This window comes from Labrus bergylta, chromosome 6 (assembly GCF_963930695.1).
Source record: "Labrus bergylta chromosome 6, fLabBer1.1, whole genome shotgun sequence".
In the NCBI taxonomy this organism is placed as follows: domain Eukaryota; kingdom Metazoa; phylum Chordata; class Actinopteri; order Labriformes; family Labridae; genus Labrus; species Labrus bergylta.
This window is the reverse complement of record NC_089200.1, coordinates 25,207,302-25,225,168: the sequence shown is the minus strand read 5'-3', so window position 1 is coordinate 25,225,168 and position 17,867 is coordinate 25,207,302. Positions and strand designations below refer to the sequence as shown.

At 41.6% G+C, this 17,867-nt stretch overlaps 1 protein-coding gene across 1 annotated transcript; it reads right to left on the bottom strand.

The window, feature by feature from the left end:
• Positions 1–366: 366 nt before the first annotated feature.
• Positions 367–17,342, bottom strand: LOC109998728 (neuroligin-1-like). The gene is made up of 7 exons (XM_020653598.2): positions 17,075–17,342; positions 14,368–14,634; positions 13,914–14,275; positions 12,750–12,910; positions 10,355–10,511; positions 9,008–9,085; positions 367–8,549 (listed from the first exon to the last, which is right to left on the bottom strand). The coding sequence occupies exons 1-7, from the start codon at positions 17,340–17,342 to the stop codon at positions 7,947–7,949; spliced, it is 1,896 nt and encodes a 631-aa protein (XP_020509254.2). The 3' UTR covers positions 367–7,946.
• Positions 17,343–17,867: the final 525 nt, after the last annotated feature.

Sequence of the window (17,867 nt, the reverse complement as noted above, 5' to 3'; positions counted from 1 at the left end):
TTTAAAAGGATGAAACGGTTCTATATGTTTCTCATCAGCTGATTCAGCCCATTGCGTTGAGACTGTGTGACAGATGTAAAACCTGCTCCCCCTGTTTCTGTTCCTATATGATGCGTAGGCTTCATGAAACCCGAGTGTCTACAGGCATCAGCCTTTAGTCCCTAATGTGCATGCAGATGATGACAAAGCTTGTTCAGCCTTCAGTCCTTGAAAACAAATTTAATCCAGACACAAATAAATTGCCAGAGTAATTACTTGTGAGTGAGAGTTGATGTATGCTTCACCAATTGAATTAGTCACTTTGCATGAACAGCCACAGAAAATAACAAATGAAGACGCAAGAGAAAGAGAGGGGAAAAAAACATATCAGCATATTAAAATCATTTATTGTGCTCCAGAAGAGTAATTACTATTTAACCAGAAAGAAAGACAAGTGACAAATAATCTACATTACAAATGCCAGACCAGCTCACATAGTATCCCCCCCCCCCCTCCCCCCTTGTTTCACATGGCATTCAAAGAACAAATCCACCGTTAAGACTGCTAGCAAAAAAACCTCCCAGGATGAATCTGAGGGTTTGGTTTTGTCGTTGTCGTCGTCGTCTCTGCTGTGATTTTTGAGGTTAGAAAATGGCACGTTGCGTTACATTCATTCGCAGTGCTCGTTCCCTCCCCTCCCTGTCCGTCCTGTACAAAGCGGCACAGGCCGACAGCAGACCACCGTCAGGGCAGGTTTACACTGGAACAAAAGTGAAGCGTCCCCCTAGAACAGGGTTTCTTAAGTGTCTTCGGTCCCAAACTTGTGTGGATTCGAAACTCACCCCGCCAGACTGGCTCGTTTGAACTTACTGGTGTTGGAGTTCAACAGAAACGACAGAAGAAATGCTACCTGGATAGGGTCCGAGATTCCGCCTTTTGAAAGATTGACACACAGTTTGACATTGGGTGGGAGTCACTTTGCACTCTGGGGCATCCTCACCCTGTTTTTATCTTACATCTGCCTTACACTGGTATTTTAAAATGAGTGCTGTTGCACTTGAACCGAAAACCCAAATTCAAGTCATTATCAGGACAAGCCAGGTGACATTAAAAACTCATCAAACAGAAAGTAGGCAGACTGAAGAAACACTGTTGGATAACATGTGTACAAGCCTCAGTTATTGTCACTAGATAAATATCAGTACATGAATGAACTTTAAAACACTCAAGAAGGGCTGTCATATATTTATGAAAGGCATGTTTTTTGAGGTCTACAACTATGAAGTAGTCTATCTTAAAGGTAGAGTCAGTAGCTTTTTCCCCCCAAAAAATTAATAAAGACTAAAGAGTTGACACGGTACCTTTATGAGTGGTACTGGTGTGTTTCCCCCAGCCAATGACAGTGCTCAGGTGAGTTTAAGAGTAGATACAATTCAGCGATTGGAGACGTGGCGTCAAACTGGTAAATATGACTAACATGGACGTAGCGTCAAAGATGCAGTGCGTTCCAAAATGGGGGTCAACCTTCTGTTGGCTTTTACCCGCGGGCGAGGAGTTGGCCTGCTTTCTGGTTGGACAAAAAGTTGCCAAACACCGGCAGGTAGCTTGTGCTAGCATTCGGTAGCGACAAGCCGTTAACGGACACACTATGTTCTACAGTGAGTGTGCGCTTCTAGGGGCAATGAGCCCAGGTGGTAGGGGGCCCGCAGCTTGAATATAGTGTTTACAACCTGCAACTGACAATGCTACTGACTCTACCTTTAGAGATGAGCGTATTTCACCAAACGCTCATTGAAACACTCCATGCTCAGCGGTACACCAATCTTATGCTCTTCATACACCTGCAAAGTCTTGCAGAAATGTTGACCTATCATAGTCTTAACATTATTTCAGTCATGGACCAGAGACTTTGGTTGAAAAAAAGATCTTTTACAGAGTGTGTTTTTGAATGTTTAAGTGGTCTTGTGACCTTCAGTGAAAGAAAAAGTGATAATGTTCCCTGTAAAAACCGCCAAAGCATATGAACAACATAAAAACTGCAATTAAATTTGAGCTTCTTTTTATATTTTATACGCTCGTTTAACTCTCCAGTTATGTTTTATAGTTATCAGTCCTTCTTTTAAAAGCCTAATGTTTTCTCTGTCAAAATGTAGGTGTGTGAGTCGGCCTTTAAAGTCAGCTTGTTAAAGAATTTAAGCAAAGCAGCTTTAGGTGTGGAGGTTTACAGTTTATGACATCATGAAGGGTAATGCCATTTTTCTATAGTGACAAATGAAGTCGTGGGGAAACACTTAACACTGAACGACATTGACTTTCAAATCCTTCCTGTTTGAAGCTCCAGTTGGAAATGATGACACACTTTTGAGTCACGCATTAGAGACTTCTTTTAAAGTGGCCCACACACACAAGTTTAGAAGCATATGTTGACATTTCCTTTTCTGTCTCAGAATATTTGGGAGGAATTAACTTTTTTTTTACTAATGTTGTATGAGCTGAATTCTGGGATATTACACTTAAGAGTGAAACAATAATGTTGAATTTAATATAATCCATAGAGGGTGAAAAATATGTTTCAATATATGAACAATGGGTAAAATTTAATTTTCCAATTTCTTTTATTTTTTTTTTCTTTAAAAGCTGTTGTATGCCCTCGTCTATTAAATCCCAGCCATCAAATATGTCACATTGTAATTCAACAACACGTGTTGTAATTGAGCGTGAGTCGATTGTTTTCATAGGAACTAAGAAAGGCAACTTTAAAGACAGGGTTGGTAATTTTCTCCAGAAACACTTATGTTCTATATTGTCTTTAGATCCTGACAGAAATTAATAACTCGTGCTCTGAAAAAGGAAAGAAGAAATCCTTCATCTGTAGCAGTTGTAAGCCTGTAAAAACTTCGACCAATGTCTTCCATGAGGTACCAATCTGATGAACCAATGAGACGATGTAGTTTCTACAAATTGCAAGCGATGAGCTGAAGTCCGCTTCTGGAGCAACGGCGCTCGTGCATATAAGTGAGGGGCGTGGCTTTTGAGGGAGCACAGAGGGGAGGGGGTGGGTCCAGACGGAGCACTGAGGGAATGCTACTTTCAAAATCATGCTAGTTTTCAAAAATTACCAACCCTGCCTTTAAAGGTTTCTTGTGGGTGACTTTGGTGCTGCTGAGCAATTATTTTGTTGAACAAGTCTCAGTTTTTCAGATTAGAAGAATGCAAATGTGCATCCAATATTACTGAGAAAAAATTTCAATGGATTATGTTGTCGCTTTTTTAGGGGCTGTTGAAAGTCTCAAATATACTGCAAAGACATCCTGTAGTATGAAGTGTCTTTCCCTCTGTGAGTGGGGCATGGTGCTATGACTGATGGTAGCCTGCTAATGCCATTCATCATCTGGCAGACTGTCTCTGGGTGGCCAGGGGCAGCAAACTCTTCACTCTCATTAAAAGTGGTGGGTCCTCTTTCAGTGGTCATTGAATTGTTTTCAACATTATTTTTCCTGTTCTGAAAGAGTGCAATAGAAACATTGTTCAACATCTTCTTATTTACCAGTGCAGGCAGCTGCTAGCTAGCTTTTCCATCAGTCATGCTAAGATCTACTGTAGCAGTTTCTCAATTTGTGCAGCTAGCTCAACATTTAATCTCCTAACTCTATTTCTCTTTGTTTGGCTGCTTTATTTAAGTTTTCAGCAGTGATTGAAGCTTTCTTAATCGGCACAGCTAGCAGTTCTCGCAGGGCTGTAAAGATCATCTGGTGATTTTATTATCAAAATTTGCAGCTTTTCTCTCTTCTCTTCTTCAAACTGTTATAATTAGCTTTGGAAACCAGACTTCTCCAGGCATGATGAAGCAATTGGATGCCTTCCCTTGCTTATATAATTCTTCATTCATGAGTCATTGCAGAATCACAAGTCTGATACCTGTTTTAAGACCGTCCATCTAGTTTTACATACTCGAGCGATCCAGCAGAACACTGTGTTCTGTATGTGCATATTATGACTCTGTAGTCACCACACATGCTAAACATTGTAAGCATTTGTCACCATGCATAAAGCTTCTTGCAATTTCCATATTTAATTTCTAATATGTCAGGTGCTTACCAGCACTCCTCTCCCTTTTCCTAACGCTACAGTTGTCTTGTTTTTATCACCTATCATCAATCAGATAATTGAACGCAGGGCACGTTTTTAATTAGCATTCAGCCTAGCTGTCAGCGACTTAGCATGGCCCTGCAACTGCTTGACTATTTACCCATCAATGCAATTACAGGTTTAATTCAATGGTTACGCCTTGCTATGCTCATGCCATTTCTCTTGGAGCAGTGCCTCAGTTGGGCAGGTTGATCACAAATAATCTTTTTTCCTCAGATAACTTCCTGTAGCAAATAACGATTATAAGCTTCACGTTTTGTTATGATGGTTTTTGGATGATCGGATGCGTTTAAGATGATGCTTTATTCCTCAAATCTGAGTCATGATTTGGCAAAAATTAGATGAATATTCTGTCGTCTCTGTAGAATATTGTCTTGCATTGAAGACATATTTTGCAGTTGTCAAATTGTCCTTAACATATACTGTCAGTAGGCTACCATGACAACTGCCCTTTCTCAAACCACTTCCTCCACACTCACACTCCAGCAAGGAGTGAACTCCGTCTGATGTCACCCCCGCAGCTGAATGAAGGTTTGTTAAGGTGGAGGGAGTGGAGTAAAATAAACATGCATACTCTTTTCAAGAGTAAAAAATGTTGCTTAGATCCTGATTATGATGTTAACTTTTTGATATTTATATCTGTATGATATTATTATTTGTATCTCATTTAAAAGCATTATAGTTTTTGCATGTGATAACACAGAACTTTGATGTACGGTTTTGGATGGCACTCAAAGGTGGCGGACCCTCCACGCGAGCATGCAAATGGACTGGAAGTGTGCAGGGAGCGAGTGTAGGGGGTGGTTTGAGAAATACCCAAGATCAGAATTTTATTTTCTTATAAGACTCAACTCAACATATTGTGAAATTTGTTTCAGCCACCAGCTTGGGCCAAAAAAACAAGGGCATGTATTTATTAGATCGGTCAAATAAAGCACCGGTCCAAATATAGGCCATCAGTTTTTAGCATATCTTGAGACGATATCAAAACACTTAGAGTACTCAGGCCTAATTACAAAGCACACATGGCTTCAGTTACATGTATGTGTTTGTGTGTCGACATGTCAGAAAAGAGCAAACTGGGTGTTGGGAGTAGAAATCTGGTGCAGTGCCGACAGACCTACAGGACTGATTTTTCCCTGATTCTGAAATTCACATTTCTTCATGTTGTTAGCTTGTTTTGTTTTTTAAGGAATAGGGAATTAAAAAGTCTCTGGCCCATGAGGATGATGTGTGATAATAGCCTTGGAATCTTTCCTTTGTTCAAATCCCAGATCAAGCCCTTGCGGTTCATTTCACCCAGAGAAACAATCTGGTGCCAACAGATGTAATTAGTTTATTCAATTTAAATCTTATCCCAAAAAGGCAACACTCCCAAAGACGGACTAGATTGTATCCCTCCCCCCAACCAGCTCGTCTGCTGCGGTGTTATATGGGGTAACAGTAGTCTGCGCTCATTATTTTGAATGACTGCACAGAGCCTGTGAGCAATCCAAAAGGGGCAGGATGTATTCTCACAGCAGAGGCCTCCACACATCGACACTTTAGTGAGGGGAAAACAGGGAGACAAGTGTTTCAGCTTACCAAGCAGCATTTCAGTGCCTGTATACAGATCTTATATCTGAGCACAATAGGCTTGCTGTCCAGGGTATTCCACTCTCCGTCTGTTTTGAAGATCACCACTTTACCCCCCATGACTCTTAAGCGACTCAATCTGACTGCCGCCTGCGCTTCTGTATGACATATTCCTGCTCTTGTGGCTAACACTGTTAGCTGCGGGAGCTTCACTGACCTAAGAGATGTGAGCAATGGCAACCAGGCTAGCAGAAGACTGCAAACTGAAGGAGTTTGGGATGCGAGGGGGAAAACGCTTTTGCTAAACAGCCCCACCTGTCAGCTCGCTGAGCTCGGTATAAAAGATGAGACAGCAGAGAATCTTTTGTGGAAAAAAAGATGAGGGTTGAAAGGATAAAAGAAGTAGCTCTTTCAAGTGAGGTAAAGAAGTTGGTCTCAGCTGCTTTAAGAGGCCCTTTTTTCTTCCTTTAATGTGCCTCCAGAAGGGTTCAGCCTTGACTTAAAATGAAATCAAGGAAAGTGTACATAGGAATCAACCCACCCTGACCTTAGCTCTGCATCTTGTCTAACGTTCTGTTTCCATTTCCACAGACTTCCACCCGTTGCGATCTGTCTGTGCTGGGCCTTTGACTTGTATTATTCACACACAGGCATTCATGTTTAGAGAACCTACATGACCTGGCTTGATAAAGGAAATGAAAAGCCCAGAGATTCACTCTTCCACCTTGTGTTCGACCACTCAGGCGGTCAATCATCATACCTTCCAGTTTTCAAAAAAAAAAAAAAAAGAAATGGGTGATGGAATAAACAGTGCAGGTAATAACTTCTATACGGTAAAGTGGTCCAATAGGTAGAATAGCAAAGAACACTGATCTTAACTGAAGGTACAATGAGTTTGATTGATAAAGTGTAATGTGATTTACCCACTATTAAAAAATAGTACCAACACACAGAGTACAAAACTAGTCCTTATAAGCCCAGCTCCACTCAAGCTATATTATGTTATGCAAAAAAATCCCCAGCCCTTCCCTTCCCCGGCCTGCCCCATACTCCAGCTCCACAACATCCACAACCTGGAACTTCATTTTCCATGGTCCTGTGAGGTGTATTATTCCTGTAATCCAATCAGGAAATCCTTCGGAAATTGCTCCAATGCGAGGGAGAAGGTGAAAATTATTCTTAATAATGACATAATCAGCAGAGCAGCCATCAAGCAGATAAATTGTCATGCGCATCGTGCTAAAATATCCAATTATCCTTTGTCCCCCAGCTCTCTGTGTTGTAGTTGGAACTGCCAGAAAGCCAGTGGGTGGATCCCACCTTCCCACTGGTTCAGTCCTGCTGGCAGGTTTGCAGTATAGATGTCCCCCCCAAGAGAAGAGGGCTTAAACAGCCTTGGTGCTTAGTGTACAGATCTAGATATGTAAATAGGTTCTATACAATAAAACTGTTCCCAATCCTCAAAAATAAATGGATGAAAAGTATCTTTGACATTTTTTTTTTCCTCGAAATGGTTCCATTGTGCATACAGGGTTTCTTGGAAGTTCTCAGTCCTTCCTTTGCGCTATTCATCTATTGTTTTTGCTGTATCTTACATAGCCTCCATTTATGAAGTTAACACATGCCTAAATTGGTTTGCGCCGCATCTACTCTGTGCCCCACGAACAGAGTAATCTGCAGCGCGATGCCAAAGGAAAACAATATGTTTTCTTTCTTTTACAAAGTGCTCCCCTCTTCTCCCCTCCGAGGCGTGTCTGATGCTCTGTTCTGCTTCCAGATAACACCGTCAAGCAGTCATTTGTCAAAGGATCCCGAAGGCCATATCTGTCGCTAGAAAGAAAAAGTAGTTTACTGTACCTTGTTTTGCTGCAATATCAGAACAGAAATAATAATACAAAAAAACATCCTCCTCCTTGTCTAAGCTTGTAAGGTTATTTTTCTTCCACTGCGTGTTTGTACTTTTTTCTTCTTGTCATTTATTTTTCTACAAAAAACATAATTCTTCTTTTTTTTTTCCTCATGTCCAAACCCCAAGTAATCCGATGACTATATTCCCTCAGGTATGAACAGGGTGTCAAACAATCCCAGCGTTATTCCATGGGTGTCTGGCAACTCCAGGCTGACTTTCAGCTCCTGATACACCTGCGTTTGTCAACTTGTCGGCCGTAAGTCTCTGCTGTAGCAGTGGCGTTAGATTTTGCCTCAGCCGTCAGAGTCCTGCCTGCGTGGGTGTATCCACTGGGCTATACCCGGGTGGTGGAGTGTGAGTGTGGGTGCGGGTGGGGAAGGGTGTTATTCTGCCCGCTGCCGGGGAAGGTGTTGAAAGAATGGAGCGAGGTCAGCCCCCCCATGGTGCTGGGGATCATGGTTATGGTGTTCGGCGTCATGAGCGGGATGTCATCTGGCGAGCGCCTCATGGCCAGAGTGTAGTCCGGTGGGCAGGCAGTCCTCAGCACCATGTCGTGCGCGTGCAGGGAGTCGCCCACCCCCCTGCAGTCCCGGTCCAGGTCTGAGTGCTGCTTCATCTGCAGGGACATGATCTCCTCCTCCTGAGTGTGAGCCAGGTCGTTGGCAGCGCTCCGCTGTGGGCTGCAGCGCCTGTGGACATCATGCCGGCGCTTGTCCTTTTTGTAGTAAAGTGCGGCAAAGGCCAGGATGTTGAGGAAGAGCAGGGAGGCTCCTACGGCGATGGTCACGGACAGCTCAGTGGAGTAGTCCCGCTGGTCCACCAGATGTGGCTGATTGTGGCTGTCCTGTGTCTCGGTGGGGAACGGAGTCGGGTTGGGTCGCTTGGTCACCAGAACCTTGGTCTTTGGGGTGCGGTTGGTAGCCTCTGGAGGAGGGATCTGTAGACAGAAAGCACAATGGTCAGTGTATGTTTGATTTCAAAGTTTTGACTATGGTCAAGGATATAAAGTGTGAGGAAATCATACATTTGTGCACGACTACAACGTGAGCTTGTTAAGACAAACTAATTCATTAGACCAGTTTGGGCATTAAGTTGAAAAGCCATGCTTTCACCAAGGTGTGCACGTTTCTATTTTTCCTGCAATGGACATTTAAATTGAGTTAGATATAAAATAAATTCATTGATATCGCCTAGATCGCAGTATGGAATCCCTGCTGCTTCCTTATAGTACAGCTGATGCAAATAAACTCACATTTCTGTCCATGATATGAGCAGCTGTGAATTTCTCCCTCCTCATTATGTAGCTTATTGCTTTGGTACCGACTTTGCTATGGAGCAATCCACCCAGGTGGTTAAATAAGAAGCGGGATGAGGTGTAGGTGATTTAGTACCAACCTTGGTGGTGGTGGGGATGAGCTGGGTGACCTCGTTGAGGCTGTGCAGATGAGGAACCAGCTCCAACCACAAGTTGACCTGAGGACAGGGAATATGAAGTAGGAGAAATTTAAGAGACACCATATAGAACTGCGTTGAGAAGAGCATACCAGCGTGTGTGTGACATTGCATGAAGATAAGAATTTAATCAATTCCACAACTTGGAATATTTATACCTAAAATGTTCATCCAGCTATACTGTAAGCAACACAGATCAGGAGCTGGGTGTGTAGTATAAGTGACAAGAGGTGAGGGGAGAAGGGAGGGCATTGCAGTGGCAAACTACATACTACTGTAATTAAAATACAGATAAAAAAAAAGCTTAAAAACAAACAAAAACACATAAAGACCAAAGATTTTTTTTAGTAAGACTCACTATATAAACTTATTCCCTCCAAAAACCATGACCAGTACCCTCATGATTTCCTGATCTGCAGTGACTGAATTCATATCTTAGGGCAATGTTGTTACTGTCAGTGGTAATAACAAATAGTGCAATCATTACATAACTCTAACACTTGTCTATTTTAATGTGGTTACATAATTATAATGGAAAGCAACGTGACTACTGATTTCCAGTAGATATTGAAAAGGAAACATGATCTGATGGTTCAGGAGTTTCTCTGTTCAAAAATAAATTCCTGTCCAAGTACAGGTACATTTTTGCAGTTTAATTTTAGGTTCGCATGCTACCTGGCTTTATAATCCTAGGAAACCTTTCAAAAACACAATCCTGGTTGGCAACGGCAAGGTTCGTTCCATTCAAAGCCTCTGGCATCTGTCGGTATTCTGTTCTAAAGGTTTTAAAGGGGACATATTTTGAAAAGTACACTTTTACAGTGTTTATTTAGTAAACCTGAGTGTCTACCGACCCACAAAATGTGAAATAAACCCATCCAGTCCTTTGAAAACAGGGAACACAGAGAAAAATGCTCCGTTTATGATTTGCACTACATGTGACATCACAGTGGGATTGTGGTAAAATACCCTTCCCCCCAGCATAGAGGAAAACTTTTGCACAGGTCTACCATTTTTATTATTGCTAGTGAAGGAGGGATGTTTACCGGGAAACCCTCATTGCATTTAAAGAGACACACACAGCAAAACAGAGCGTTCTGAGAGAGCTGGGAGAGAGCTGAGAGATACAGGGTCACAAACCTCCTCTGGTGCTTGATTCATGTTATATTTTGACCAAAGCTCAGCACAGATGTTTCATTTAGACCACAGGGGACTGTTTGAAAAGGGGGATAATATGTCCTCTTTAAACAGACCAAGAAATACACTTTACTCAGTCACATCTAACTTTACCTTGTTGGCTCGGTAGTGCTCTTTGACCCGCGGCTTCAGGCCAATGTGCAGGTAAAGCTGGTCTTTCTGGTTGTAGCGAGTCCAGGCCACTTCCTCAAAGCGATTGGGCTTGGTGTGGATGAACTTGGTGTCCTGGGGGACCGGCTGGTTGGGGTCCCTGGAAAAAGAGCAAAGGAGGAAACGTTATTGATTCAAATAAATCTTGGATAAAACCATGCAACAGTACACACATTGTGCCTTCCATATTTTATGCAATCCTCTCCTGGCAAATAAGTAATAGTTTACAGATCTGTGGATATTTACTTTGTGGTTAGAAAGAACTAAAGTTTAACTAAAGAAAAAAATGCACCCCCGAGACATGACAGTCTCGTTTATTAGAATTTTAATTTTGACCTAAGTGTAGCAACTCCCTCCGGCTAATCACTGTAATTATGAACACAGAGGTATGCAGTGTCTAGATGAAGCCCCGAGGTTTCATCAAATATTAATCAAGAGTTTCTGAGATATCACACCTGATAAAAATCAAAAAAAGGTCAAAATCGGTATTATTGCTCACGGATGATTGGTTTTCTAAAGATTCTGATTAAATCGAAAGGTCTTAAGAAAGCTAATATCATTAGAAGTTTCGCTAATTTGAAGTTTCTCATGCTAAAAAAATCAGTCTCACACTTTATTTTTCCTCATTATGCATGATGCTGCATGTCTCACTGGGAGTGACTCATTTATATATAATTCAAACACTTATATGCTTCAAACCACGGGATATATTCTTCTGTAGAAATGAGTCCAACCATGCTGATAATTTACATAAAGTATATGCTTCATAAGTCCCAAAAAAATCTTAATAAGGTTGTTTTGTGTGCCTTCTACATTTGGTAAAGCATAGGAGATAATACATGGAAACATATGAATGCACTGTATAGTGAATGCAGGTCAGCGCCCCTATGTGAACTCACCCCATATGCAGAACAGAGTAGCTTTCAGTGCACATTTCACATGGGATACTGCGCTAAATAGGCCCACTTACACTTAATCTGGGCTGAACAGAGCCAGCCATTTGAGCTATGGAAGCCCATTCAGACCCACTGAGCGCCCCATTGTCTGAAGAGCGGCATGTGGAGCCAGCCAGACCCCATCAGGATCACGCTTAACCATTGAAATTGGTGGCATAAATCTCCCAGGTACCCGGCATTCCACGTCAATTTGGGGTTATATAGTAGATAATTAGAGCCTTTCTGTTCCCCTCAGGGCTACTGGGCATCGCACGGAAAAAAAAGCCAATGTCCCCCCATTACGCTCTCAAAAAACAATTACCGCTGTGACTATATGCTGAAAGGCAACGTGGGAATGAGGGAGGGAAAAAAGGATTTAAATTTCATCCCATCGAGAATGTCACTCTTCAGGCTACGTCCATTAATTAAGAATGTATTTGAAGATATGTCGAGAGTGTCTGTGCAGAATACCAATTACACTGCACAGTCCATTAAACAGGATAGCACAATTCACTTCTCCTGATCATCAAATGTAGGTTAATATTGTGGAAACACAGTGACAATGAAATCGTCAATTAGCTCATGGGCTTGTGATGCTGATTACATGTGATGACGCCGACCAAGACTGTTGAAGTGACCCTTTGGCTCACTTTCTATTGATGTATGTTCTGCATAATAATAAAGTTTGCAAATTAGATTGATCCATAGATAATGGACACAGTTTGGATATTATGCATATGCTTAATTTTAATCAGATATCCCAAAATAAGCTCTAATTTTGAAATTTCATTAATCAATTTTCATCTTCTAAAGCAGATTCACCAAATTCACACCTTTCCCTACTTGTAATCTTCTTTTTTATGGCTGTGCTTGAATTTAAATAATTTGTATCCACCTAATGAAAAGAAGCTTCTTTGACATTTACTTTGACGTCTTTGTTTGCTTTTGGCGTCTTTAAGTTTGTTTTGTGACTTTAATTCAAGCGTCAACCTCTGGTTTTGAGAAATGAATCCAATGCTGAAATGCAAAATCCTCACTGACTGAAGTATTTTCTGTGGACATACTTATCTGTAATAAGTATTAATATAATAATATCTGTTGCAGTCACATTTCAATGTGACCTTTGGCAAAACACTGAACCCCAACTTCCTCCCGCTGTTGTGTCATGTGAATGTGTCTTAATGGGATTAGTTCAAACTGAGTGACACTTTGCATAGCATACTCTGCCATCAGTGGGTGACCTGCAGTGTTTCAATATTCAGAAGACTAGAAAAGCGCTGTAAAAGCCCATGTCCATTTACCACTGACATGCTCTGTCATAGTTTTGTCTCAGCCCTTCACATGAGCACATAGGACCTGAGTTGCGTTCTCTTTTGGGTTCTGTGTTTGTAATGTCATCATACCCTGTCTTGGCAAAGTTAGTCCAGTAGGTCATGACCACAGCGCTGAGCATGACGTCATTCTTGGAGAAGTTGCAGGGAAACAGCTCTGTTGGTCCAATCATGGGAAGGCCAAACACATAAGGGATCTCATCTCCGTGTGCTGCATCCGCCCACGGTGGAACCTAATGAGCAACAGATGAATCGAATCAGATCAGTGTTATTTCATTTATGCAACAGATACAGGACACTGAAAGGCATTATTAGTGCAGCAGACATCCAGTACAATGGTTATTGTGACACACAAAGACACATCAAAGACGCCAGGAAACTTCAACATTTCTGAAAGAGGAGAATGGAAATGAAGTATGGTTTTTTTTATACGATGTTGCTAACCAGATGTGGCTGATTATTCAGTTTATACCAGGGCCAGACAAGATGAAAAATACAGGGATGGAACAGAGCCGCTTTGAATTGAATTTTAAACAAAATGTTGAAAGTGCATGTAGCTGAAGCCTGACGTGTGAAAAATATGCCAAAGGAACTGCAGAGATTCACTCACTAGTCCCTCTTTCTGGACTGCACAATTTGTCTACAAACTGTAAAATATACATTTAAAAAAATAGAATAAAAGCGTTGGGAAGCGGAACAACTTTGGCTGCAAACACTTGAGTTAAAAAGTGTAATAAAATAAAACCAGACTTTCTTGTGTTCCCTGGTAAATCTGTATCTCTTGGTTTGGTAAACCAGTCTCCCTTCAGGGCTCAAAGAAATTCAGTTTTCTTCAGAACCAGATACAAAAACCAAGAAAACAAAAACTCTGTTGTTCTGTAATTGGTCGTTTCAGATTTTAGGGATGATAACAAACTCAATTTTATTTTGTAATTTAAAGCCAAATGGTGAGTTCCAGTTCGATAAAACGCTAGCTTAATGCTGTTGCAATTGCATCCAAGTCACTGGAAAGGCATGGAATGATGCATAAACATGCTTCTTCACTCTCAATAAGTCAAATATATTTAAGCTTTATGTTTGACTTCAGGATTGTACGGGGACAGAACATGAAGAAAAATGATTTAAGTGACACTCAGTATTACAAAACCACTCCACACAATCACACCATCTTTGTATTTCAGAAGCCAGATTGGGTACATAGGATGTACAGTCACACTATCATAGACAGAGACCTACCTGTTCTGTTTGGCAGTGGTGATAGAAGGCATAAAAGTATGTTGGTGACCCAAAGCTGGAGTGCAGGTCAGCTGTTGCAACAGCCGGCGCCACCCACTGGTGATCAGTAAAAAGTGCCAGGAGTGTCTTCCTACGGGTCTCCGGGTTGTGCCTGTCCGCCCAATCTGTGTACATGAACTTGATCGTCTCTCTGAGGATGTCTTTGCCTTCTGGGTAGCCATAGAGGTCATCCACAAAGCTGGACACGGCATAGTCAAAGTCGTTTGCCTGGACGCCGTTTTCATTGTCCACAATGAGCTCCACAAACTTAAGGCCCTCCCCTTGGTTTACTCCTAGCATGATGTCATAGTTGAGGAACTCACCTTAAAAAATGGTACAGATGATTGTTTAGGGAAGAAATTCAGAGAATACACATTGAAGGAAAATTCCTTTTAAAAAAAGGTTGAAATGATACCTTGCTCCATAAGAATCTGAGGGTCATCCGGTATAACATCCCCATCAATAACCGGCCCAAAGGCGATGTGGTAGCGGGCTGGCTGTATGTCCTGATCCACCAGCTCTTTGTAAGGTTTTCTCTGAAGGCACGCCACAAGCTCTACAGTGTCTTCAAGGTTACAGCCGACCTTACGGGCCAGCATCCGGGCATACTTGGCTGGTTGAAAACTGACAGCCCAGCTGGACAGAGCGGTGCCACTCTGGGCGATCGCCCTCTGGAACAGGCCTGGAGAATCAAAACAGCAAAGGGTCAAGGAGGAAGGAAAGAAACAATACACTATGCCCTGGGAAGTCTTTCTAGTGTCATAGAAATCAACAAACATATATACATACACAAGCACAAAACAAATATACATGCAGCTACTGGAAAAAATAAGACATTAGATGAGAAGCAGGCTGAAGATATTAAAGAAAGTGAAATGTATACGAGTTGAAGTCCCACCATCTAAAGACAAAACTGGCACAATTATTATTAGTCCAACCTGGATATATAAACTGTTTACCAACTACACTGATCATCAGTCTCTGATAGGGTTGTCATAATTCGATACCAGTAAAAATCAAACAATCTGTTTTCGATACCACAGCGATAACAAAAAAAGTGTTTTTCCTAACCCCCTGCTCGCAGTGCTGGTACAGAAAAAGTCCCTGAACACATGACAATTTATATGATGTACTTTTTACAATATACAAAGGGCATACTGAAGAGTGTTTACACCCAAAACAGGGTACACAAATCAATTCAACGATCACTCCAGACGCTGCAGCTACATAGAGTCATCTGTATTTTGGGATGTTCTTTTCTTGGCCGTGTTTTGAGACATTTCTTCTTGTCAGTCATTGAGTAGTGGTTTGGTGCTCACCCACAACAGTCTGCAGGTCGTGACTAAATGACAACGAAGCAAGCAGGTAAAAATTGCTTCCTCTCTATTCCTCTGCTCTGAGTGCTGACAAATCACAGCAGTGGCTCAAAATGTGCAAAGTATGCAATGACAGTAGGAAACTTCCCTAACGGGACCCCATTGACAGCACTCAACTCTCGTAGCCCTGCTAAGCATTGCATGCATTATTCCTTTGAAAGCCCAAGTTTATCAATGAAGGTCACAGAACGAAAATGAAGTGAAACGATCAGAAACAGAACTAAGAGGAGCAGAGAGTGATGATGACATTTTTAAGGGTATGACTGAAAGCTGCTGGTCTAGCCCTAAGTATGGGGGAGAGACACATTAATAATGTAACTTCTGCTAGCATGAAATTATGACGTTTGTTCTTTGACGTCTAACATTCGTCATTGTAGCTAGCAGAGCAGCGTGTGTGTCCACATTATATAACAACATACTGTATATAAGAAACAACGGGGATGAACACATTTTTGCCTGGGACCAAAACAGACCCCAGAATCACCCCTCTGGAGAATTATGACTTCAACCAGCACTGTCCAAGATGCATATTTAGAGCAAAAGAAAGATTCAATTCTAGTAACAATGTAATTTTTTTGTTTTATATCATCACTTATAAAGTCAATAATGCTAAATTGTGCTCCCACAATGAATACAGTCTGAAAAATGACTGCAGTCAGAGGTCACACGGCAAACATTGGTCAGCCTTCAGTAAAAGCCCTCTGAAGTGAGTTTACTCGTGTTAGCACTAACAGATTATTCCATTTGGTGATAAGACGTTAACCTGGCAGGTCACATTGCTAACCCTTCTGAGTTCTCCATAAATAAGTAAATTTAAAATAATTAAAATAACTAGAAACTAAATTTGTATAAATATCTCTAGGCAAATGCTATAATCTACAACGCCGAGCTGTTTAAGAAGTTAGAAAACTTTTATATTCAATTTTTCAAAGATATACATTTTAGTATGGTCCTTAGGGCACACTAATACTAGGTTATGGGTAAGATGCCTAAGCACACTTCACCCTCAAAGTCCAGTCCATGTGACTAGTGTGAGTGCTCCAAACCGTGGTCAAGCACGCTACACTTGGAAGAGGTGTGCTCCTTCGGCACGGTACAGTTGCTCATGCACGAATACAAACATGGGTACACAACGTGGATGTAAGTCGTTTCCTGCCTCCATTATTGAGAAATCCTGATTGTTCTGGCTGTATGCGACTTAAATGACTCAAATAAGCCACAAAGTCAGTAAAGTAGCATCGTATCTATGTTGATCTGTGATATGCGGACGCGGACTCTGATGTGCGTCCTTTTTGTTTATTTGAGTCCTCCAATCTTGTAAACCAAACACTCTTTATGATCATGGAAAGCCATGCATGTTGTATTATGACTTTATGAACAAGAAGTAACCGTGCTCAGGCCTGGGTTAGTCCTGGAGCAGTTTTGAGTGCAGGGCAGCGGGAGAATGTTGGTAGGGGGACAATCGTGTTTCAGCACAGTACAAGGCAACTGGGCCTAGTGTGAGCGCTCCCTGAAGCTCAGTGCAACACACAGGGTACAGTAGCCCTTACATGATCTTAAGTTTAGTGGAGCTGAAAGGTTTAGTAGCCTCTGTCATGGTGTAGTGTTTTGAAGCAAAGGTTGATTCCTTTTTTTTTTTTTTGCACTGATTCGATAAAAAAAAATAAAAAAAAACATGTCTCCATATTCTGAGTGTTCTGGGGGTTGATATCCCAGGAGAAATGTTTTTTTTTTTTTGTATTTTACCTTTGGTGGAGTTGCTCCAGCGGTTGCCCTCAGAGTAGTGAGACAGAGTGAGCAGGTTTACACAGGAACCTCCGGCGCCTGAGCCGAACACAGTGATACGTAACGGGTCGCCGCCGAAGGCTGCGATGTTCTCGCTGGTCCAACGCAGAGCCTGGATCAGGTCCAACAATCCATAATTCCCTTTAGCCGCCTGGTCCCCTGTACTCAGGAACCCTGCAGAAGGAGACAAAGAACAGAGGAGACGTCGGTTACATTTTTTTCTTTTCATGCATCTCAAACAAGTCGTTGGTTGTTTCGAGTTTAGCTGCAGACAAAATTAGAGCACTAAACAGAGAGAGACAAAAAATGGATGGGTCAGTGGAGGAAGTTTGACTTTTCCTTTTGTCACTACAGAAAGGACACTGAGGACAGAACTGTTTTAAGACTCGTTCTCTTCTCGATCTCTTTTAGTCACATGGAAAAATCTTTCGACCACTGGAGCACTTTCTGCCAGAGTAGATAACATTGCATATTTCTTCGTTGCACATGGAAAACCAACAGGCCTATAGCTCTAATAATTCGCTGCAATAAAACTAGAGTAATTACTCAGTAGAACCACTTAAAGTGCAGATTGGCTAAATATAACACGGACAGACTCATTCTGGAGAGAGACATCTATGAATCTACGATCCAGCCCCCAAATAGAACCTACAGTAGCATAATTATGAGAAAGGGTCATGTGTTACACAAACAGCACATTATTTATAAGAGCTTAAGGGCAGAGCAACAAGCAAAGCATTTAACACTGCATTAT